Here is a 24,409-nt window from a genome sequence, read left to right on the forward strand (position 1 = left end):
AGTAGGTCAAGTCCTTCCAACTCCTCCACAAGGATTGGGTTGCCGTGGGAGAGAAGGTCCTGTCTATTTGATGGATCAGAAGAAAGGCCCAGAATCAGTTTAAACTGTTTATCCAAAAGTCCTTTCTCTGTTGATCTCTGAAGAATCCAATTGGAACCAGTATATGCTGATCTCCCCAGGGGGAGGTATCACTCTGGAGAGTTACTATCTGAGTGAATTAGCCTAGTCACCCCTCACTGTTCTTAGTTCCTGGAGGGCTGTGGTCACCCTCCCCCATGGAATTACATATACACCCTAGCAGGCAAGAATACATAAACTTCATACAGTGAGATCTCCCAACAATATTACAGAAAGTTGCCATAGCAGTCACAACCATATCCCGCTGACACTGCATTGGGGACTCAGATAGAATAAATGCAACACCCAAAGGAAAAACATAATAAGCAAAAAAAATCCTGCAGTGTGAATGATGAATGCTCGTTTTTACTCCTGTAACACATTGTCCAATTATATCTTTGTTTCTCCCTGGGGCTGACCCACAGAGGACAGGTCCCAGACATTGCTTCCAGCTAATGGATTCAAGTCCTTTTGCTTAGAGGGTGAAGATCTATGCTAGAGGTTCCAACTTCAATCTTTGCCAACAACTCAACCAAGCGTCGCTACGCTATTCATTCACACTGCATTTTCACAGCCTCTTCTTTGTTCCTTTCTTCCTGTTTAGACCAGAAGCTCCTCAACTTCAGACCTTATCATAAAGCAGCTAGCTCCATGCTGGAGATACACAACTGATACAGTTATAGTCAGACAGAATCCAGTCTCCCAAGTTGGAATTTGGCAAGAGTAATGGAGCTTCTCCTACGTAATTTCTCGCCTCCCTCGCTCGCCACCGCAGGTGCCTTACAAACAACTCCAGGGAGTCTTGTTCACAAGGTTCTAGTTAAACACAGTGGACTAAAGGCTTCGGTCTTAGTTCTCCGTTGCTATGGGCCTCACTGATACAGAATGGACACTGCTGAGAGGCAGTAGCAACTCCCTTCTCAATATTTCTTAGAACGTTAACACCAGGCTAGCCTGGAAGAGCTGGGGCCTCATTTCAAAGCATCCAGTAGGAGAGAGTTGTGCTGGCCCATCTGCCAGATTACAGTGCTGATAACGGTTTCATAAACCTCAACTGTGTGACTTGTAGCCTCAAAAGCAATATTGTATCTTCTTCTAAAATACATGATCTAGCTCAGCTAGAAATTATAGGCTAAAGGCAAGAATTCATAGATTAAATTCTCTGCTCTGTGTTATGCAGGAAGTCAGACTAGATCAGCAATTCTCAAACTGTGGGTCAGGACCTCAAAGTGGGTTGCAACCCTTTTTTAATGGGGTCACCAGGGCTGGCATTCGACTTGCTCAGGCCCAGGGCTGAAGCCTGAGCCCCACCACGCAGGGCTGAAGCTGAACCTAGAGATGCACTGCCTGGGACTGAGGCCGAAGCTCAAAGGCTTCAGGCCTGGGCGGTGGGGCTCAGGTTACAGCTCACCCTCCCACCCCAATTGGGGATGGAAGCCCTCAGGCTTTGGCTTCTCCCCCACCCCCCTGCCCAGGCCAGGGGGCTCGGGCGGGCTCAGGCTTCAGTCCTCCTTCTTGGGGTCATGTAGTAATCTTTGTTGCCCGAAGGGGGTCTTGGTGCAATGAAGTGGGAGAACTGCTGGACAAGATGATCTGAAAGGCCATAGAATCTCTGAATCTTTTGCAAAGGTCTCACATTTTTCAAAGGGGCTGGAATATATTTAAATTTGGAAACATGAATATTTAAATATGTTTAGAGCAAACAGCCTTGTCACAATTTCCCTAACTGTAAATACTCATTAGCATTTTCCATTAGCATTTTGGTTTGACGGGCAATTAGGGTGACAGCCAAACTTGAGCACCTGAGTTCATGAATCTTCTTGGTGTTTTATAAATACTCCACAGCATGACAAAGAAGCCACCTTCACCAAATCTGCTTTACTTGCTACACCATGAAAGGAGCGTTCAAAGAACTGGGTGTTCATGAAAGGTTATGAGCCAAATTCTGCCCTGATTTACAACCACTGAAGTTAAGTGGAGTGATTTAGGGCAGAATGTACCCCTACGAGTCCATTAATTCAGTAGTTTGGACACAAAGCTTCCTTTGACGGTACATGTGCCCTTATTCACTGAGACAGTATTAACTTTTTGTTGCAACAAAAAGTTGAGAGGAATAAAATGTTCATCCTCCATAACATGTCCCATTATTAAAGGCCTCTGCTCTCCAGTTTAACATTGATCCCCAGCCATGGGGTCCTTTGGAACTCCTCAGTGGTAGTGGATAACCATGGCAGCAGAAAAGATACTCTCTTCCGTCTACGAAGAGCCCAAAGGTTGTGCTCCATCCTCTCAGGCACAGACCTGGCCACAGTGATTCATCCTCCTCCAGACTTGCATTTCGGTACCCATAGGAATGAAAACAAGCCTCTGAGAAAAGCTCTAACTGGCAGAAAACCCATTAGCAGCCTATCTGGTTTGCTACAAAGATCTCCACAGGATGCTGGTGCACTGATCACTGCACTGGCTCCCCATGGAGAGAGTCCAGTTCAAGTCTTTGTCCTGATAGTCAAAGCCATCCATGAGACTGGCCCTAGTGAACTGGAAAAATCTTCTCTCTGTCCACAACCATGATCTCCCACAACAGCTATTGGAACTGTGAAACTATTGACTGAAAGGGGATTGCAGGGTTTGGGACTTTCACAGGAGCTGGCCTAGACAATGGAACTCCTTGACACTAGAGATAAGAACTGGTCACAGGCATATAACCACTTCCAGAAGCAGGGGCCTTTGCCAGCAGAGTACTGAAACAGGTGCATCGAGCTTGTCAAAAAATGCCTATTATTTTTCATAAGACGTTTCCAAAAATATTTGTTTTATTAAAAATATTTAGTTTTCTAAAACAATTTGATAAACAATATATCAGTTTTCAGTAAAAAAATTGGTTTAAAAAATTGTTTTTTAACTGAAGACTGAATAACTTCTTGGGGGTAGGTTTGTTTTGTGCAGTTTGTTTAGTCAAGAAACTAGAAAAGTTTGGCCAAAATGGACATTTTCTATTAATCAAATTCAACATCAAAGTGACCCAAAACAAAACATTTTGCCGACAAAACTTTTATATTGGGAGATGTCAATTCATTGCAGCTGTTCAAAAGGAAGAGTTAGATTTGATCAATATTCCTGTTCGAAACATTTTTGAATAAAGTTTCAAAACTGTCAAAACATCCCATTCTGACTTTTTAGAACTTACATTTTTCAATTCAGAATGACTTTTCTAAGCTTGTTAATTTACACTAAAAAGAAAGATTTAAGTGTCAAAATCAAAACAAACATATCAAATATTATTGAAACACATTCTCTCAATTGACTTGACTTGAAGGGAAAACAGAAAACCAAAACAGATTCTCAGTTCACAAAAATTTTCAAGATTAACATTTTATCCCATTTTGGGATGGGAAAATTTTCAAATCTTAAAAACCTCACAGGCCAGGAAAACTGGTTCACGCCTACTTTAATAATATGTAACTAGAAATCCTGGTGAATTGCATAAAATCATCTAGTCCTGTGCAATGCCAGGTTAACTGCACTTCTCCATACACTCAGAGTGGCAAGGCAAAGCATGAAGAGTAGCTATTTGGAACAGAGTGAATTATGCATTTGCTTGTGCTTTCCTCACAGTCTGTGTTGCCAGCAGAGCTTGTCACGTGAAACAGGCTCATGAATCTAGCCACTGATGTTCATTCATCTGTAACCAGGATTAAATGGAAGTCATATGATGATCAGCTCTCTTACTCTGTTTATCAACATGATAAATCCTATAAAAATGTATTGAAGAGTAGAGTTTGTCACAAGGACATAGCTCACAATAAAAGGGAGCCATGTAGCTGCATCAGCCCAGGAGCATACCAGGGATTTGGGGCTCAGGGGGCTACAGGTCTCTCTTGCTCTTCAGAGAGAGGTGGGTGGGGGAGGTGTGTAGCAAGGTACTGCTGTCCTATATGAGCAGTAAATTACTAACACTCCACCCCCTACCACATTGACTCAGCAATGCTGCCCAGCAAGCAAGGGATGGACCCAAGACTCTATCCATTCCTTGACCCACCCGCCTCTTCTGCAAAGGGAGTAAATGGCCTGTAAGCCCTCCTGCTCCACCCATCCCCTCACACCTATCCATCTGGACTCAGTATCTGGGCAGTCCCTGAAAAGTGTAACTGGGGGTTCACGTCTTACTCCCATATGTGGATGTGTAGTCCAAATCATACGCTCTCCCCAGGGAACCAGGAGTGCTCTCCAGGCCCAAAGCATTTATTCAGAGAGCTCAGCACTTCCTCTTATCTAGCACAATTCAAACTCCAAGGAAAAGGGATTTGTATCCCAATGGGAGTTTATAAAAGGAAGAACACAATTCAATCTGGTTTGAGTTACCAAAGGTTTGATTTCTAATATTCCCATCACAGCATCAGAACCTCTGATGGAGGATTTCCGTTTGTTAATATGCATCATTACTACTTCTTGAGGACAGATGGAGCATCATAGTAGGGCCAGCAAAATAATGAAAAAGCATGACAAATCCAGCACTATTACTTGAGATACAGAATTTTACCAGCTATTGAGCTGATCAAATAATGTAAAACAGTTATTCATGAAATCGTTTATTTGATGAAGAATTAATATGTGAAAAAAGGACCAGATTTTACTCACTCTTTCTTCCTTACCCAGCTCATCAGATCTAGGCAGGTTTACACGGATACATCAAACCACCAAACATCTAGATCCCCCTCTGACATCCCATTCACCAACCCCTTCAGTGAGAATGAAAAGGGCTGCAGATGGGCTTTTAACAAAACTGTGGTAAAAATAAAATTAGTAAAACAATAGAATTATTAAAATACAGTGCGATAGTCTTGCCTTAACTAGCTATAATTCTTTAGGCCACATCCTGCTTTATTTACATCAATGGGCAGTTCTTCCACGAAATTCAATACAATGAAGATTTGACCCTTTGGAAATTCAAGCCATTCATTGCTAGCTTCATCTTTGTGATTTTTGTGATTTTTTGCAATAGTGGTAAACCATTCTGTTCCAGGGAGGTCTACCCATGCCCTCTCTTTTCCTTATACTTCTTCCCAGTTAGCTGGAACAGTTGAAGCCATTTATCTGGAAAGAGCTTGTTCAATGACTGCAGTGTGTTTCCACGATCTGCAACATCACACCTATGTGACATCCTTATTTATTTCCTTTCAGAGACATTCTCCATGTTTATCTCTTCTCTCATCCTCTTTTGCATGCCAGGTCGCTGGATTGAAGATCATGGAGTGATTCACAATCTGATGTTTAACCCAGAGACCCTGAGGAAGTATTCTCATAAGGCAACCCAAAACAAGACAGAGTGGTGGGACAATGGGGTATTGCCATTATGGATCACAGCTCAGAACCAGGTACCATAGAAAGTCTTGACGCTATGTAATGATACCTGCGCTTAGGTTTGCATTTTAGTAACTTAATCCCTTTGCTTGAATGGAACATGTACAGTACTACATCAAGCAACACTGAAGCTATGTTTGCTAAGCAGTGGCTAGATCAGTGACTTATTTCACACATCACGGCTAAGTACTGGTGGCATATCCAAAGAAATCTATATGGCCAGCGAAGTCATTGGGAGTTCTTCCGTTGACTTCAGTGGGGTTTGAATCAGGCTCAACATCCTCATAGGATACAAAACCAAAAGGACAAAGGAACATTACAATGTACATGTAGCCTTTGCCCTTGCAAAAGCCGTATTTGCATATGCAAACAGGATAACAGCCTGCTTATCTATTGGTGTATGGAATTACCAGCTAATAGGTACCTGTGTTTGCAACAGTGAGTTTGTACAGCATAGTGCACCACATGCATTTTGACAGGCACTTGTTTTGTGCTAGGCTTTAATAATATGGCCCTAAAGATCTTTATCTTACACTGGGGGTGCATATTATAGGATTTTGGGCTGTAGTTCCTCTGGTGTTTGCAATTTGTGTCTGATTCCTTGGGTTTGATTGCCAATTACACTTGCGTATTTGTTCCTCTCCACCCCCATCACTCATAATCTGAGCTTTTTTTTGTGCCCTCCCTTTCCTCTGAGTTTATAAGTGATTGTTCAGCAAGCTCATGTAATGAAGAACACGACAGACATCTGAATTGATGACTCACTCATCTGGCAGACAAATGTTAAATTGATGCATCCAGTTCTTAACTCCACAGTTACCCTATAGCAGACTGCAAGCATTCTTCCACAAACCAAAGCACTCTGGCTTACAGTTACAGCCACCTGATTGCTGCAGGCCAACTCACTCAACATTAGAACTCCATTCATCAAAATTTTACTTGCATGGGCCGCCTGGAACATGGTCTTGGACAGAATTCACCATCAAGAAATCCATTGCACTCCTTGGTCCATTATGGCAAGTTTTGTGGAGATTGATGAATTAACCTTTAGTAAAGCTAAAATGTTTTCTTTCTATCAAGGTGATTTTGCCAACATTCTTTCACAATGCAGGATATTTGGTATGCTTTCGGTGGAGGTAATCAGAGCAATGGTTGAATCACCTAACCGCCTTTTGTGAAAGAGTCCCATTGGGGCACCAATTCACAAATGCCACAAGATCCCTCAGCATAGCCTAACCAAAAATGAGAGGTTTGGGGACTCCTGAACCAAGAAATGTATTCAGAAAAGGGATTCATCTTTTCAATAAATATACCAGGATTTAATGTGGCTAAACAGATTTCTGTTTAAGTCCAGGCTTCTTGTCCTCACCTTCAAGGTCCTTTTCAACTCTAACACTGTTCACTCTTCTCTCTCCTCATTGCAGAGAGAATGGTTAAAGTTAAAGCACATGCTTAAGTACTTTGGTGAATCAAGGCCTAAGAAGTATTCTTGATAGAAATGGTTGAGAATTAAGGCAAGTAGATTGCACTGATATTCAGTATGGGGGATCGGCAGGAATGCCAGTGGCCTGGCATCCGTTGAGCCAAGAGATTGCCTCTCTCTATTTCTGATCATGAAGTAAGAATCACACTGGGTCTCTCGGTCAGTCACAGAGCTGAAACTTTCTATGACCAGCTGTTAGATGTTGTCACTGTAGGGACTTCACTTTGGAGCCTGCTCCTTCCAGCATTCCTAGTGAGTTTCAATACACCGTGCATTGATTTGGCTGGTCTTTGTAAACTGTTCTTGTTGGTGTCAGGTTTAGTGGGAGCCTTGGGAAAGGGGGACCCAGTAAAATTTCTAAACAAATTAATGTCAAGCTCTGTTCTTCCATTCTTTATGAATGGTGCTGGATTGAAAGCAGGAGAGAATTAAATGACTTAGAACCTTCCTTACTGAGAGAACACCTGTCAACCTCCCTGTCAGAGAGCCTGGCTGCCCTGTACCACCCACTTCTGGCCACATGTAGCATGATCAGTGATCTCTGCCTCAGTTTTCTGCTCCCCCGCCCCCTTGTGGGTCTCCTCAGCTCTCTAAGACACTGGTCTGTGCTGGAGATTTGGCTTAGCTCTCCGGTCAAGTCACATACAAAACATAATCCCTTCCAGCAAGAGTCCAACTAAGAAGTCACAACAAACAAAAAGCTTCTACTGCCCTTCAGGAGCTACTCTGGGCCCTGTTCCTAGCCACTTTTGAGAGTCTTTCTGGCTTTAGGATAGTGCACCAAGCACCCAAGCTCATTCCCTTGGAGTTCTGTCCTCAGCCCCTGCTGGGTACTGTTCCTGGTGTCCTTCCTTGTTCTGGACACAGGACAAATTGCAAACAGGGCTCAGGGCTTTCACAGGAGCCTGCCTACCCACTCCCTGAGGCTCCTCTCCAAACTGCTCTCACTCAGCCCTTTTATGAAGCCCAGATGTCCATTAAGCTATCACCTGACCCCCTTAGCCCTTCCCCTTTGGGCTAGGAAGCAGCTAATTGATTATGGCACAGATGTGGATCCCCCCCACCCCCACCCAGTGCTCTTAAAGAGGCCAGTCACTCTGTGACACTCCCCCATACCATACTGTTTAGCTTGAAGATCTACCTGGAGCCCTATTGGTCCTCTGTGGAATTCACTCCTCCTGCCTTGGGCTGAAATAGTCCGGATTGAATGGTTTTACGATTTAAGATGAAGTCCATCAGTTTTCCCCAAGAATTTGAGAAGTGGGGAGGATTGCAAGGATGATTAATTATTGGAAGAAGAAGATGGTTTAAGTTTCAATTCGCCTGGCTTGGTGGTTGGGATTTACAGAGGAGAGGATGGCCGAGGTTTAGTGTCAATGAAGTTTTGACATTGGTAGTTTAAAGTTTCACAGAGTTTAAGGGCCAAAAGAGATCAGATCATCTAGTCAGGTCTCCTGTATGTCACGGGTCATTAAGTTTCACCCACATACCCCTACAGGAAGACTTGAGTTAGATCAAAGCATTTCAGAACTAAGACGACTAATCAGGGATGCAACAAATAAGACTAAGGGGCCACCAGCACTCCAGGGCCCTCCAATGGCAGGGAATTATCAAGAGCTGCTAGAATGTGTGGACTGCACTTCTCAGTGTGTGTAAATGTAAATAAATACATACAAGTCTGCAGCATATATGTAAATTTGTTCTTCCAAGGTGACAGAGCCCGCCTCTCCTCCCAATCTGGTGGGATCCCCATTGGAGGTGGGAGGATGCAAAAGCAGAGGTGAAGTACAAACAACCTTTGGCCACTACCAGTCTTGGCTGACTTTAGACTTTTAACCTTGAGGCAAAAGATTTAATATGCCATTACTGATCCCCTTAGTCACCTAGCTCCCTGCTGAAGTCTGGTCTAATAAATGTCAGCAATGAACAAAATTTTCTAGTGATTAGAATCTGGGATTGGCAGTCAGTATTTCTGTGCTGCATTCTCTCCTCTCCACTGACACACTGGCTGACCTTGGGCAAATTTTGAATTGGGAGGAATGGGGGTGGGCAGGGAGGGTTTGAGCATCCAATAACGTGCTAGGTGGCATACAATAGCGTGATGAGAGATGGTCTCTGCCCAGAGACTGTACACAAGCTGAATGCAATAAGGCACAAGAGAGCAACACACACATACAGAGGTCATTTACACATCCTGTGCCTCAGTTTCCCAATTTGTAAATGGCATATGGTTAAGACTCATCTGTTCACAGGGATCTTTGGAATCTTATTTCATTAGTGTCCACAGAACAATTTGAGGTTCCCAGATCAAAGTCCCTCATCCCTATTTTAGCCTAAGTTAGTGCCAAGATGAATACAAAGAACTTTTACAGGCCACTGTTGTTTTAAAATATTAAACCATCTGTGCATGTCTGGACTGTTGGTAATTAAATTAAATGTTGACAAATGTCAACTCATCGATATTAGGTTTTAGAGTAATAAACAAGATTTAAAAAATTAATAAAATCGATCCACTGTTAACAGACTTTAAAAGGGAAATTTGAGTAAAGATTTATTTCCCTGGAGGTATGTTGAAAAGGCTGAGGGGGGTGGGGGAAAAAATCAATGGAATGGTAGAATGAGGATCTAGAGCATTGAACCATAATATTGAAGGAGGATGACTCTCTAGAATGCCCTTATATGGCCTTGCTTGAATGACATTACCTCTGATATTTCTGTTCTGATCATTCTGTTTCCCATGGGAAATGTAGCTTTTTTTTTTTCATCTTTAAACAAAGAAATTCACCCTTACACAGCAAGAGAGTTGATGCTAATTTGACACTAACGTGGAACAGTAATAAAGCCCAAACTGGTGTTCAAGGTTCAATCAATGGATTTTGTACTGAAAACAGAGTGCAAAGGAAAGTGCAAAAGGAGCACAGAGTCCCAAACTCCTTATACTGGGGAAACAGACTACAAAAAGTCATCACGCTGTAAGCGCAAGCATTTTCAAGATTAATAAGCATAACAGTAATAGCTGTGATCATTGTAATAAACGAATGCAGCTGGAACAGAAAATAATGGTCCCAATAAAACCAACAATATTGTAAATTGATTGCTGCTAATAAAGTTGATTACGTTAATAAAATGGGGGAAAGAACAGTAAATACCCACTTGTTTGAACAGGATATTTTCATAGTGTTTTATTAAACTGTTAGTTGGAATTAGGGATGTGAGGAATTCCCCTAAAAGCATTTGGCCACATCATCATTTCAGCCTCTTAGGCTGCAGAGACTCGCATTCAAAACATTCACACAAGAAGTATATGAAGCCAGTTAGTCACATGATTATCATCCACTCTAAGGCAAGTTGGGAGGTAGTGAGATCTAGGACAGTGGTTCTCAACCAGTGGCTCAAGACCCCCACAGGTGTCACAAAAAGCAACCAGGTGGGTCATGAGGTGTTGAAATTGCATTACCATAAAAAGCAAAGAAAAATCTCACTCCCCTACTCCCTACATCCTTCTATCCTTCAAAGTCAGCTATTCTATGTCAGCTTCTAAAAACAAAAACACACAAATGAATTAGCATTGCAACATTGTTCAGTCGTACTTTTATTATAAATGTGAAGGGGGGAAGATTGTGAAAATCTTTGATTTTGGATAAAAGGATGGACAAGCTGAGAAACACTGGCATGCTGGACAGAGAAGTAAATGGGAGTCAGGACACCTGAGTTCTATCCCCATCTCTGCTGTGACCAGGGGCAAGTTACTTCCTCTCTCTGTGCTTCTATTTCCCCTCCCACCCTTTTCTCCTGTCATATCTTTTTAGACTGTGAGCTCTTTAGGCAGAGACTGTCTCTTTGTGTGGGTATACAGTGCCCAGCACAGTGGGGTCACCCATCTCAGGGCCTTTAAACATGATTATAGAACAACAACTTCCAAATTCTTGAAGCCAGTATAAGCAACTTGAAGAAGAGCTGTGTGCATGACTGATTTTTTGGTTCCTGGCTGATCTGAAAAGACAAATAATTGGGAGGAAATTTGTTTTGGGCTGACCTAAAACAAGGATTTTTCAAATTTTTAGACAAATCAAAAAGTTGGGATGGGGGAGATCATTTAAGGTCAAGTGAAATATTTTGTTTCATTTTTGTTTGTGTTTTTTTAAAATAACATTTAAGTAAGTTTTGAAACAAATTTATTTTGAATTTTAAAAAAAAATTTTCATTCTGTCAATGTCAAAACAAAACATTTTGATTGGTTTAAAATTTGGGTGGGGAGGAGAGTGAAATAAATTCACTGAATTTGTCACAAATTCGCAGAACATTATGGCCAACCCAAATCTGCATTTTTCAGTGAAAAAAGTTTCAGCCAAAGTATTTTACCCATTGCTTCCTCAGTTGATTTTTCTGGTCCTAAACAGGACATACAGCCTCCTGGAATCTGGTTTTGGAGCTGGTACTGTATTGATCATACTTTCTGCTATTATTTCTGTAATATTCTTTCATTAACGATATTACGAACTAGGATGTGTCTTCTGCCTTCTCTGGTGTTTCCCGTCGTAACATTAACTTTGAAGTTATTTTTGACCTTTCGATAATCCTAAATGATGTAGAAAAGAATGTCACCAGAAACAATTTTTTTCAGATTTATGAGCCTCAGGCGAATAATCTATAATTAAAGTCAATGGAGAAAAAAAGTAAGTGCTAGTTTGAAAGTCATTTAATTAAATCAAAATACTATAAATTATTTACAGGGGTAGATTTCCCCCCCCTAACTTCTGTGTAGGAGAAGGAAAGAGAATCTACAAAAGCCCTGAGAGATAAATGACTCCTCATTGCGGCCTCTTTCATACCACCTACCCTCAAAATCTCAATGTTTTGACCACAGAAACTCAGTCACTGGGCATGTTGAGTAACCTGTTCAAGGTCACAGTGACAGAGCCCAGGAGTCCTGATTGCCAGCTCCTGCTCTAACTGCTAAACAGTCTTCTATGCTTGGGAACAGTAACTAAACCTGGCTCTCCATCCTCATAGTGGAGAATCCCAGGTGACCCCTTTTTATTAACATTTTATTCCTCAGTCCATACTCCCTCTTTCTCTGTCTCTGACATGGTTCAATGAAACTGGTGTCAAGGGGGCTGATTTTGGAGGCTAGTTAAGCTAGTCTGGTGGGAGCTTAGTGGTAGTTCTGTGTACTGTCATATGCTGCCAGACAGGCACAGATTCAGTTCTCAAAGCCTGTGACTAACAGAGAAAGTGCCTGTATGTTGTTTTTAGGAATATCGTGTTTAACTTGGTTTTTCCCCTATTCAAATTTGCATTGTTGCCTGGCCAAATGCATAGAATTCAATCAAAGGAGGCTGTAAAGGGGAGTTGTTAAGGAATCCAGGAAAGGTAAAACAATGGCAGCCTCTCAGGTACCTGCTTCAAAAGAGTTTAAAATGGCTGGGCCATCAATTGGGGACGGCGGGGGAGAACCATCCAAAATAGGAGGTTTTTCTCTTACCAGCCTCAGGCTGAAATCAAAAGAACCTGAGGGGTTAAAAGGGTGCCCTTGGCTGAAGGGAAAGGGGAAGGTGGTCAGCTCAGCTGGAAGCCTAGAAGGACACAGAGTCAGCATGCAAGAGAGGTTAACTTGAGAGCCAGGCTCTGCAGCAAGCAAGCTGTAACTCAGTGCCCAGAGAGAACAGGGGACACCCAGATTAAGTCATGCCTACCTAGGGGAATGCAAAGCATAGGTAAGACAGTATGCAGATAGGTCTTTGTTAGCTTTAAATCTACTTCACCAAGCTCTTTATGTTGAGGCAGCCAGGAGCTCTTCCTCACTGCCCTGGTCCCTACTGGCAATGAGCTGTCCATGGTGCTGCAGTTCCTTTTGGCCAGCCAGGAGCACCATATGCACTCCTCTGGCTCCAGCAAGGAGCTGTCTGTCTCCAGCTCTACATCTCCTTTTTATATGGCCCTCCTGGGTCCTGATTGGCTGCTCCCTGTAGCCTCTCTGGTTGGCTAGCCCTTTGCAGCCTCTCTAGGCCACTTGGAGGACTTAGCTGCACTGTTCCTTTTCTGGGATGGGTGTGGCAGGACCATGAGGCCTCCTGCAGGAGGCCTATGGGCCTACTCACAGATCCAAACTCAGGTACATCCATAGAACTGCAGCTACTCCACAGGAGTGTAAATGAGAAAAATTTGATCTGCGATCATTTTCTTTCAGTTGTGCCACTACCAGTCCTGTCTCAAGATTGCTATAAGCCCTCTGCCTTTCTCCCCACTGCTAAAAAGACGAAGTGGGGATAAGGTTATAAATCAATGATCCCACAGAAAACCAATACCCTATTATAGCAGTTCTGTAAGGTTCTGTACATCACAAAATTTTACATTTCCTCATGGGCTTAATAGACATTTTCTAGTTCATATGGTCTCTGATACTAGAAGTCTCTTTAAAATAACAGACAAGATCCAAAGGCTGAAAAGCTTAGATCAGCAAATTTCAAAATGGGACTAAAATGTACATTTTTCCACAATGAAGGTAATTGGAGCAGTTTACCAAGGGATACAGTGGATTATCCATCATCTGAAGTCTTCTCGTATGATCTTTTTCTCAAAGATATTCTCTAACTTAACCACAAATGGATGGACTCAGTTCAGGAATCACTGGGTAAAATTCTATTGCCTGTGTAGGTGCAGGAGATCAGACTAACTGATCACGGTCTTCTGACCATAAAATCCTTTCCCCTGACTTCAATGCACTTTGGATCAGGCCTGAAAAGATCAAACCCACTTTCCAGATGAGTGGCAGGCCATTGGCAAACATTCAGGGAACTGTTCCTCCTCTTCCAATAGCAGAAAGAATGTTCTGTCATAGCTCAACAATTTAGACATGCTGTTCCTCCTGCCCAGTGAGAATTAACTTCATAGGTGGCTTATGATGTGCTAGTCTAATCCAAAATAGCCTACAGGTAAGCCAGAGATATGGATTAAGGCAGTAATGCAATGGCACACAGGTGTTGAGCTGTAAAGACAATAGCTTAGCCAAACTGAGCCTTGGTCTACATGACAAACTTATGGTGCTACAACTACATTGCTTATGGGTGTGGAAAATCCACACCCCTGAACAACACAGTTATACTAACTTAACTCCTGGTGTATACAGCGCTTTGTCAATGGGATGGCTTCTCCCATCGACATAGTTGGAGCCCCTCGGAGAGGTAGAGTACTTACGCCAACAGGAGAAGCTCTCCCATTGGCATCGGTAACATCTTCAGTATGCACTACAGTGACACAGTAAGTGTAGACAAGCCCTAACTAAGGCATAGGCCCCCAAAAGCCTTAGCATATTCAGCTAACCAGGAGTAACCCTAGATCTTAAGGTATCATTGGTTAGCTGCGTATGCAAAGGCTTTTTGGGGCTTATACCTTCATTAGTGTGGTTAAGATATTGTCTTTACAGGCTCGATACATGTAAGCCTTTGTATTACTACCTTAATCCATACCTATGACTTATGTACCTGTACCTATAGGCTACACCTCAAAAATGAGGGATTAACACTGCATTTAATAGAAAAACACTTTAAAATAGACATGTTTCTTTCTTTAAAAGAATTTAATTTCAGCAGCTTTCCAGGATGTTAATTATATCAGAATATCGCATTATGAACATGCTCAATGGAATAAGTACAAGGTCTTGTGTGACTTCTCTCCAGTATAATCTGAGAGTTTGTACAAGACTGTGAATCAGAGAGTGGCAGAAACAAAAGCCTATTTCACATTTTGGGTCAGGGTTCTTTAAAATCAACTAGGGAATTACCAGGCCAATGGTGACCTCCAAGCAACTAATTAAATCTGAAGCACAGTGAAATGTGTCAGATAAATTGCAGGGATCAAAGGTCTTTATTTACATAACAATGAAAATGTACTTCATGTGCCATGTGTAAAAATGAAATCTGAGCCCTCTGGCAGTGCAATTTTGATAAAATTCTTATTTAATATGTGCTGCTTGCTTTTTGTTCCCTCTTCAGTTGATATTTTCTGCATAATTAAAGCCATATTTTCCACCTCTTCTCATCCCCTGATTTTTGGGGCTTAGAAATATCGTGGCTAATCTCAATTATCATAACAAACCAGTGAGCCTGATTTTCTAGTGTGTAGCTCCATTTTACGTTACTATATCACTAGTGATTTCAAGAAGTTACACAGGTAACAACTGGAGTAACTACATGGAGAATATGGGGGCAGTACGTTTCTGGCCCTTTTACTTACAAAGAAGAGTACCTTGGGATGGTAAACTAATTGCAAGGGATACAAATTTTTGACTATGACTTTTCCAGAAGCCATAGTTCCTTACAACTCTCTTCCCTAACTGTGGTCCATGACAGACTTTTCAGTGTGTGAAACATATGACCCCAAGGTCTCTTGAATTCTGCTTGAGCCTCAAACCAATTCAAAAAAGAAGCCAGGGATGCTGCAAGCTGCTTCCAGCCAGTTGCCTGAGGTGAGCAGGCTTCCCTGCTGAGCAGCCATTGTGACCCCTGGCTATGTGGTAAACTGCATGGAATTAGAAGGAAGGAGCACAGGTTACAGAAGAAGAGTTTGGAAGAGGTACAAGGAAGTAAGTCTGTGTGCACATGGCTAGAATGGAAGCTGCAGTTGCAGCAGCTCTTTAAATAGTTCTGTTAATAAAGAGCCAGTTGAGTTTTACAAGCGTAGAGTCTTTCATGTTGTTATCCAGCATGCAGTACATGAAACAGGCTAAAAGGAGGAGTAGTTCACTAGCTTGTGAGGCAGCATGGGCCAGTGGACTTAGACTAATTGAAAGGCAAGAGACTCACTTGCATTTTAATCCTAGTTCTTGGTCATGATCTTGACATTTAATGTCTCTGCCTGGTGTGTAAATTTGAGATAATACCATGTATTGATCAACTGCTCATGTGATTAATTAGTTACGCTCTGTAAAGCATTTTTAAAGTGCTGAAACTCACTATAATGCACACAGAACCCATCAGTGAGTGGGACCCTAATAGCTCTGAGGCCTCCAGCTTATTTGGACAATAGCCCAATGGATAATAAATGAAATGCTGACAATGTGCTGATCCCAGCACAAGAGGTTGGCCCCCACTTCTCTTCCAGCAACAGGCAGGTGGTGACCTGAAGGTTTCCCTACCCCCACCCCACCACTTCCCATGTGCCACGCGTCTGCCTCTCCACCTTCCAATCCCTCCTTAACACCCCCTTCTTTCACTTAGCCCTTCATTGCAGATCGCTGTTGACTCTGCTCCTGATCTTACCTCATTGAAGTCAATGTGACTCGCCACTGATTTCAGTGGCATGAGTGGGTGTCACGGTTCCTTCCCCACTCTGAACTCTAGGGTACAGATGTGGGGACTTGCATGAAAACCTCCTAAGCTTACTTTTACCAGCTTAGGTTAAAACTTCCCCAAGGTACAAACTATTTTACCCTCTGCCCTTGGACTTCCACTGCCACCACCAAACTTTATCTGGGTTCCTGAGAAAACATTGTTTGGAAACGTCTTTCCACCCCAAAATCCTCCCAACCCTTGCACCCCATTTCCTGGGGAAGGTTTGGTAAAAATCCTCACCAATTTGCATAGGTGACCACAGACCCAAACCCTTGGATCTGAGAACAATGAAAAAGCATTCAGTTTTCTTACAAGAAGACTTTTAATAGAAGTAAAAAAGAATCACCTCTGTAAAATCAGGATGGTAAATACCTTACCGGGAAATTAGATTCAAAACATAGAGAATCCCTCTAGGCAAAACCTTAAGTTACAAAAAAGACACACAGACAGGAATATTCATTCTATTCAGCACAGCTATTTTCTCAGCCGTTTAAAGAAATCATAATCTAACGCATCTCTAGCTAGATTACTTACTAAATTCTAAGACTCCATTCCTGTTCTGTCCCCAGCAAAAGCATCACACAGACAGACACAGACCCTTTGTTTTTCTCCCTCCTCCCAGCTTTTGAAAGTATCTTGTCTCCTCATTGGTCATTTTGGTCAGGGGCCAGCGAGGTTACCTTTAGCTTCTTAACCCTTTACAGGTGAAAGGATTTTTCCTCTGGCCAGGGGGATTTTAAAGGTGATTACCCTTCCCTTTATATTTATGACAGTGGGAGTTTAAAGTCAGGGAGTTTTAGAGCAGGACTCACCCTTTACATTTGTATAATGCATCTCCTCAGATTAAATTGCATGCCCCTTCAGGTGAGGGGCCATGTTTACTGGAGATAAGTAAACACTATGTACAGAAAGCACCTTCACCTCTCAGAACCCATCCCTGCTCACATGCCTTACCTTATAATCATTTAAATTTATCTCACACTGTAATTTAAACATAAAAAAGAAATCCAATGACATGAGCTAATCAGACAGTGGCCAAATATACCACACAATCCCTTTGCTTGTTTATACTTCCCTTCCTCCTTCTTTTGTCTGTATTCTGCCCATTTATATTGTAAGCTCCTTGAGTGGGGGGAAACATGTCTTAGATGTCTATAAAGCAGAATGCCCACCAACAGCATCAATACAAATAATCCATGGTGCCATATAATAAACTTGAAAAGATTTGGAAAAATTGGTATGGTCACAAAAATTCAAAATTTTGTGGAGCAGAGTCACAGAAATGAACAGTCGGAATGAGTTGATCTTATCAATTTCTAACTAAATGCCTGCGGAAGGTGTTCAGAGTCCATTGGAAAGAGTTTCTTGCCACAGAAATTCTAAGTAGAACAAACCTACCTAAAGCACCCAATATGGTAAGATGATTATAGTGGCCATATTTAAGACAGACTTTAAGAATGCCACCAACGTGACTTCCATAGCAAGTGATAATATGGACACCATTTGGAAAAAGAAAAAAGTAAGTAACCTAGAGAAATATTATGCAGAATAGAGAGAGAAGTCAAATTCATCAACATGACACTCAAGCCTGAACAGACCAGCACAAGCCCCAAATAAGTGGCAAAAAACATGGACACGCTATGCCTTAAGGCTGTGGAAGGAGAAAGGAAGAATATATAATATGGTTTCAGACAGGCCACCAACCAAAGTTCATATTCACAGTGTTGTGTCTCTCATGTTATCCTGGGCTTTCCTTAAAGCCTCATCTTCTGGAATCATGTTATTTCATGATGATCTCTGTTTTCATTAAAGATTCAATTTCTAGCCCTCAAAGTGGCAGAGGAAAGCTGGAAAACATGAATACCAATTGCTTCAGAACCACAAGACAAATGAAAAGAACCCAACATTACTTATGATTTTTATTAGTCCCATGATTTTGGGAGGCCTGGCTCATGAATGCTGAATATTTGGGGTTGACCTTCCTGGATCCAGTTGCGTGACGCAGGCTTATTATAGAAGGGCAAACAGGTAATCCTGGATTAAATCTCTCTGAACTTGGCATAAACGCCAAGATGGATCTGGATTCAGATCCAAAGTCAGCAGTTTAGGCCTTTTCCTAATTATAATTCTCAACTCCCAGTCTCACTCTGCCTGTGTCGATGTTCCTGCACAACCCAATCCAAATTCTCACTCTCCCTTCTTGTTTTGTTCTTCAGTATTTCTAATTTCCTTGAATTGCATACACTAATATTCTACCATCCAGATGTGCACAGAATTCACTAAAGATGTATTTCATACCATAACATTTTTTCAGTCAATATGGCTCCAGCTGTACAGCCTGAAATCTTCCTCATTGCAGCATGACCTGCTTTCACAATGCACAGCCAACATGCTTCAATCCTTTTTTGGATGGGGTAACTCTGGATAAAGGGAGTGAGAGAGTAGGTAGTTGGTTTTCCATGTAACTACCTTTTCATAGGGAGTCTACCACCAACATGCCAATGGTATCTGTAGCAGTGATATTTTGGGGAGGATCTGGGGAGACAACTCGAGAGGAAGTAGGGCTGAGAGTGGATATATACATCCAATCTATCATCCCTTAAGAACTAAGATGAGACTGCGAGTTTATTTCACATATGCCATCAAATTATGTTAAATGTTATTTTTAAGATATATGCTTTGTATTCATCCTAAGAGCTATGTTCATCAGCCTTCTCTTGAAATTTTATATGCTGATCATACACTACACTTAGCTCTCATGTTTTGAGATCTGTTTAATACATAGGTGTGGTACGCAGCTGTCAAAAGTAATTGACGTTATAGATTTTGCCCTGTTATTAATATAGTACAAATATCACCTTCCATTTTTCAATTTTTCAGGGGAAAAAAACAGCCTCATTCCATTATCCTGGCGGTGGTGCCACTTACAAGGGGCAGGCGGTCGACAGAACTCTAGTAGAGTCATTTGATCATCCTGACAGCAATGAGACAGAGTGGAGAGAAAATATCGACATGGTTATGAGCTGGTTTACCAAAGAGAACTTTGATTTTGTCACACTCTACTATGGAGAACCCGATCAAGTGGGGCACAGAAAGGGCCCTGAAACAGAAGACAGGAAGATGATAATTCGACAGGTTGATAGGACCATTGGCTACCTTGTAGAAGCTATTGAGAAACATAGCCTGAAGGATAAGCTGAATGTCATCATTACATCTGATCACGGTATGACCACAGTAAAGAAGAAACCTGAAGTAGAGGAGATCTTACTGTCCAAATATATCAAATTCAGCAACTTGACCAAGTTTGACATACTGGACTATGGAGGCTTTGGGATGATAACCCCAAAACCAGGGAAAGAAGAGGAACTATATCAGGCACTTAAGAATGCTCATCCTCATCTAAAGGTGTATAAAAAAGAAGAGTTTCCTGAACACTTCCACTACGCGAAAAATGAACGTGTTTTACCAATCCTGGTTTATGGTGACCCTGGTTATAGTGTTAATGGGGTAAGTTCATTACTGAATCTAATACAACAATCAGGTTTCTTGGCAGCCATAGAGTAACCTTTAGAAGATTCCACAGACAAGTCACTTTACAGTATTTTTCCACAAGTTGTAATCGGTGTTGGTTTTGCTCCATAATAAATTAAGCAATTTCCAGTGCCGGTTGATAAAACATGTATTTTTACCACATCCTGAATAAGGACATATTAGCCTATGGTACTGATTGTAGCTTTTTGGGGCAGGGACTTCTTTTTTGTTAACATAGTGCTTAGTGCAATTGGCTGCTGATCCATGACGGATCCTAAAAGCAACTACTACAGAAATAAATATGTACATGCTATTTTACCCTGTTAATTGCAGGAAAATAGCAATTACACCAACAGAACATTTTCATTGCTACCAAGGGAGGAGATAGATTTTCCGTCTCTTGATGTCTTCCAGTCAATCAAGACTGGGTGCCTTTGTGGAAGACATGTGGGAGTAAAAACCCAAGTAATTGGGCTCAATACAGGAGTCACTGAGTTAAATACCCTGGTCTGTGTTGTACAGAGGTCAGACTAGATGATCAAATGGTCCCTTGAAATCTATGAAACTATGGAGCCCATATTAAAAAAAATAGACTTACGACCTTTCCGAGCGTGCCACCTGAGCTTTGCCATGAAGCCATAGGAGCCCCACCCATTTTACTTAATGAATCTTTGAGTTTTATCAGACTTTGAGGACTCTGGTTTGGAATTTGGAACAATTCACTTGCCTTAAAACCTCTGACCAATGGAACCTTATGGACAATCAAAACATTAAGCCATTTGGGGGAATTAAAGTGCCTGGTCTTTCAAGGTGCTCACTTAGAGAAACAGGGTGAAAAGGGAGTCTGAAGGGTTTAAAAAAAGAAACAAAAACCCACACAATTCCAAGATCCCACCATTGATTTCAGTGGGCTTCAGATCAGGCCATAAATGAGTTCCAGTAAAGTTTATATTCAGCCAACATTTTATTCTAGGAAGGCCAGTAAGAATGATATGTTCAGTTCATCTTTCCATCTTCATTTTAATAAGTTTTGGCATCTGAATGCCATGTCTTCTATCATACACCTCGAAGAGTAAGAAAGCTGAATCTCAAAATATAGGCAAGTGTAAGGATTCTGGTGCGACACTGTGTTCAGCTCTGGGCCCCAGATTACTAGTTGTGAGTAATTTGTTTCCATTGAACTTTGAAAAATCATCCTCAGAATTCTAGAAAGTAATATCCCCGCTCTGATTCTAGAAAACATACTAAGGGATCAGCTCTTCCCTGTTGCTAAACTAGAGATTCCTTCAGTCGCTGTGCAAAAACACTGTCATTTTCTTCCCCACATGGATACCTCTATGCAAAGAGTATCCATTTGCCCATATTGATGGAAAGAGTATTTTTCCCCTCTGTTAGGCTGATAGTTACATGACAGATCTGGGGGAGATAAAAAGCTATAGAGCTTGTCCTATAAGTGGTAGGCAAACGCTCAGTAGTCTATACTATAACTTCCAGTTTTGTCCTCAGAAGTTTTGGTCAGCTTAATCTGAGCCAAAATAATGAGCCTGCAGCTACTTTATGGAGCAACAGGGATGTACAGTGGCCAGTGAGGCAGCTCCTAAGGTTTGCCAATTGCTCATTGTTCGAATTTAAATCAGACGGGAGATTTGGATTAGACTATTTAACACGGGTTGTTATCTTTGTGCATTACGGTTCTGGTAAATTGCACTATTACATTTTTGGAGCAATACCTACTTTCTACAATGGATCACTGCAAGTATTTTAACAATGCAAACCTTCTTTTCCTAAGATTTTTCTAGGAAGTCACCCTTTCTGCATGTCATGATAAATGGAATCAGGCTAAAGCTATAAATCCAGTAACAGAGTGCAAAGCTTTGGTGGAATCATACTCACACTACTGTCATTTTTGGCAATTACATGTCCTGCATTATCACAATCCTCTAATATAAAAACAAGTTCGCTCATCTGGGGCTTTCCCAGGAGCCTCCAGCGAGAAGCAGAGCATTATTGTGTTGCTCCAGGAGCACTTCAGGAAGCAGATTGCGACTTTCAGAGTCACAATTTGCCTCCGAGGTCCCCAGCTGTGCAGATACTTCCCCTGCAGATAGCCTATACCCGCTACAGAATATTTTCCCCATTGTACCAGCATAGCTATGCAAGCCAGTGCATTGTGGGGACAGGAGCAAAGGCTCTACCCACTCCCACAGCTGGGTAGAAGCTACATAGCAGCCCCATCGAGACAGCTGTCCTTCCCATAACCTGGGTAACCAGCACAAGGGAGCATAAGGTGCTCCTTGCTTCCTTGCCCTGCTGCATAAATCAAGGCAAAATCTGGCCTCAGCATCCAGAGGGGAATCAGGTGTATTGACCATTGTCAGAGTTACGATGACATTTTGGCTCCATATTTTAACAAAACAAAAAGTGGATGTACTTTTGAGGTATTATCTGAAAAATCTAAAAGAGACGCATGAGCTCAAATTGTCAAAGCTCAGTGTTACGCCAACCTAATGCATCAATTAGCAAACACCAAAGCATATTCTTGAATCTAATGCTTTTCTTCACACATTTCTTACTGAAATTGAGGGAGGTGGAAGACAATTCCCTTGCTGTTTCAGCAGGATACTGTATTTTCCTTCACTGCCTCATTTGTTTGTATTGGCGTGTGCTATTATACAGCAGTTGTATTTCACCCCAGAAGCATCTTCAGATACGACTAGTGACTGGTGTATGAGAAGTTAAATTTGAGGGTGCCTTTGGGATGAAAGGCACTAGATAAAGCTAAACTTGATTGTTGGTTGTTTTTTTCCCCCAGAGGTTTATATTCTATGTTAACAAAGGAGATCATGGATTTGACAATGAGGATATGGACATGAAGACAATATTCAGAGCTTTTGGTCCTGATTTCAAAGAGAATTACTTAGCTGAGCCCTTTGACAGTATCCACATTTATCCACTGATGTGCAAACTCCTGGGCATCAATCCACAGCCCAATAATGGATCTCTAGCAATTACACAGAAAATGCTCATTGATACCTCACAGCCAGAGTCAAACATCCTGCTTGCTGCTTTCATTTTAAGTGCCATAGCAGTGATGCTTGTGCTAATATTCATCACATCGGTGACTTACACTGCCATCCAGCGAAAGAAGAGGTAAGTAAAGTTTTCTTTAGGGCTTGGATAGTTACACCAGGGGAAAGCATTGGAAGGAGGGAGATGGGAATTACGGGTTTGAGGCTCAGATATTACAATGCTTGGGACCATGTACATACACAGACAAAAGGAGAAATAAATCTTGGGGCTGACACAGAGTCTAGGACCCTGAATAGGCCATTTAACTTTGCACTCAGCATTCCCATCAGTAAAAATGGTTACCAATAGCTACTATACAAGGTACTCAGTATAGTAATGGGCATCCCCATTTTACAAATGGCAAACAGGGGCAAAAACAAAAACCAAAAAAAAACAAAACCAGGTGACTTGCCCACGGTCACACAGGAAAGCTGTGGGTGGTGAAGCAAAGAATTGAATCCAGGTCTCCAAGTCTCAGGTCAGCACCCTGACCACTGGGCAATCCGTTACCCTCTAACAGTAGGGAAAGCCCTACAAGCCTACCCTGCGCCCTGAAAGTCTAGTCCGCTGTCCCTGCCTTCCCCGCACGTGAGCACCAGTAATAAAGAGGATGTCACAAACCTTTATTTATTCGGCCTCAGATGACTTTTAAGATGCATTTGTGAAAGGTGCTGCAGCAGTGCAGAGCGGCATTATTGACACGAGCGCTACACAGGCCCAGATCAGCCAGATGCTCTTGTGCCTGAAGCCCGTGCCTTAACTTGTAGCGTTGAGCCTCAGAACCAGGTGCCATGCAGTAGACCTGACTCTCCATCTCTTGCACCTTGTGGAGCCATTGACACTAGCGTGAAGCTGGTACGCAACGCTACTGTTCTGATTCAGTAGCGTTTCATACCCACTTCACACAGTGGGAAATGGCTACACAAGGTGCAGGACAGTGGAGAATCAGGCTCTACTCTCTTGGGGCTTGTCGGCACAGTAGGGTAAGTCACTTCCCACCGTCACAGAGTTCATTACCGAAGCACGCTAATGTTTTGTGTGCTAATTGATCTGTGTCGACCCTGCTGGTGCTATGTAATGTATTTGAAATAGCACTATGGTAAGGCACACTAGAGAACTTACGGCGAACCAGCGGGGTCGACAGGGACCAATTAACATGCAATAGGTTATAGAAATTATACCCTTGTAAAGCATATTATGTGACCGTGTAAACAAGCCCCTATTTGTCTCCCCACAAAACAAAGCAGTCTGCCTCTTTGGGCCCGATTCTCTCTCTCACTCCTGGCAATCAGGAATAACTCCACTGAGGCCAGAGTTACAGAAGCTTAAGACTGGAACTTGACCCTTTACGGGTACGAGTTCTACAGCAGCAAATGCAACTGTAATTAAAGGCGAATATCCAGTTAGAAAGTTATCTTCTGGTCAGATGATCATTTTGCACATGTTCTGGAGGAGGGACAGCAATATACATTGGCATGATGAGCTTTTCATAGAACATTGTCTGAGACTAAGTGAG

General features: G+C 42.1%; 1 protein-coding gene across 1 annotated transcript in view; it reads left to right on the top strand.

The window, feature by feature from the left end:
* LOC125644047 (ectonucleotide pyrophosphatase/phosphodiesterase family member 7-like) overlaps window positions 1-24,409 on the top strand; it is a 47,816-nt gene that overhangs the window by 17,859 nt on the left and 5,548 nt on the right. The window contains exons 3-5 of the mRNA XM_075133318.1: window positions 5,347-5,492; window positions 19,174-19,800; window positions 22,637-22,974. Of these exons, the coding sequence (XP_074989419.1) occupies window positions 5,347-5,492; window positions 19,174-19,800; window positions 22,637-22,974 (1,111 nt within the window). The remainder of the gene's footprint in view (window positions 1-5,346; window positions 5,493-19,173; window positions 19,801-22,636; window positions 22,975-24,409) is intronic.

The sequence above is a fragment of the Caretta caretta genome, chromosome 10 (genome assembly GCF_965140235.1).
Source record: "Caretta caretta isolate rCarCar2 chromosome 10, rCarCar1.hap1, whole genome shotgun sequence".
Lineage (NCBI taxonomy): Eukaryota > Metazoa > Chordata > Testudines > Cheloniidae > Caretta > Caretta caretta.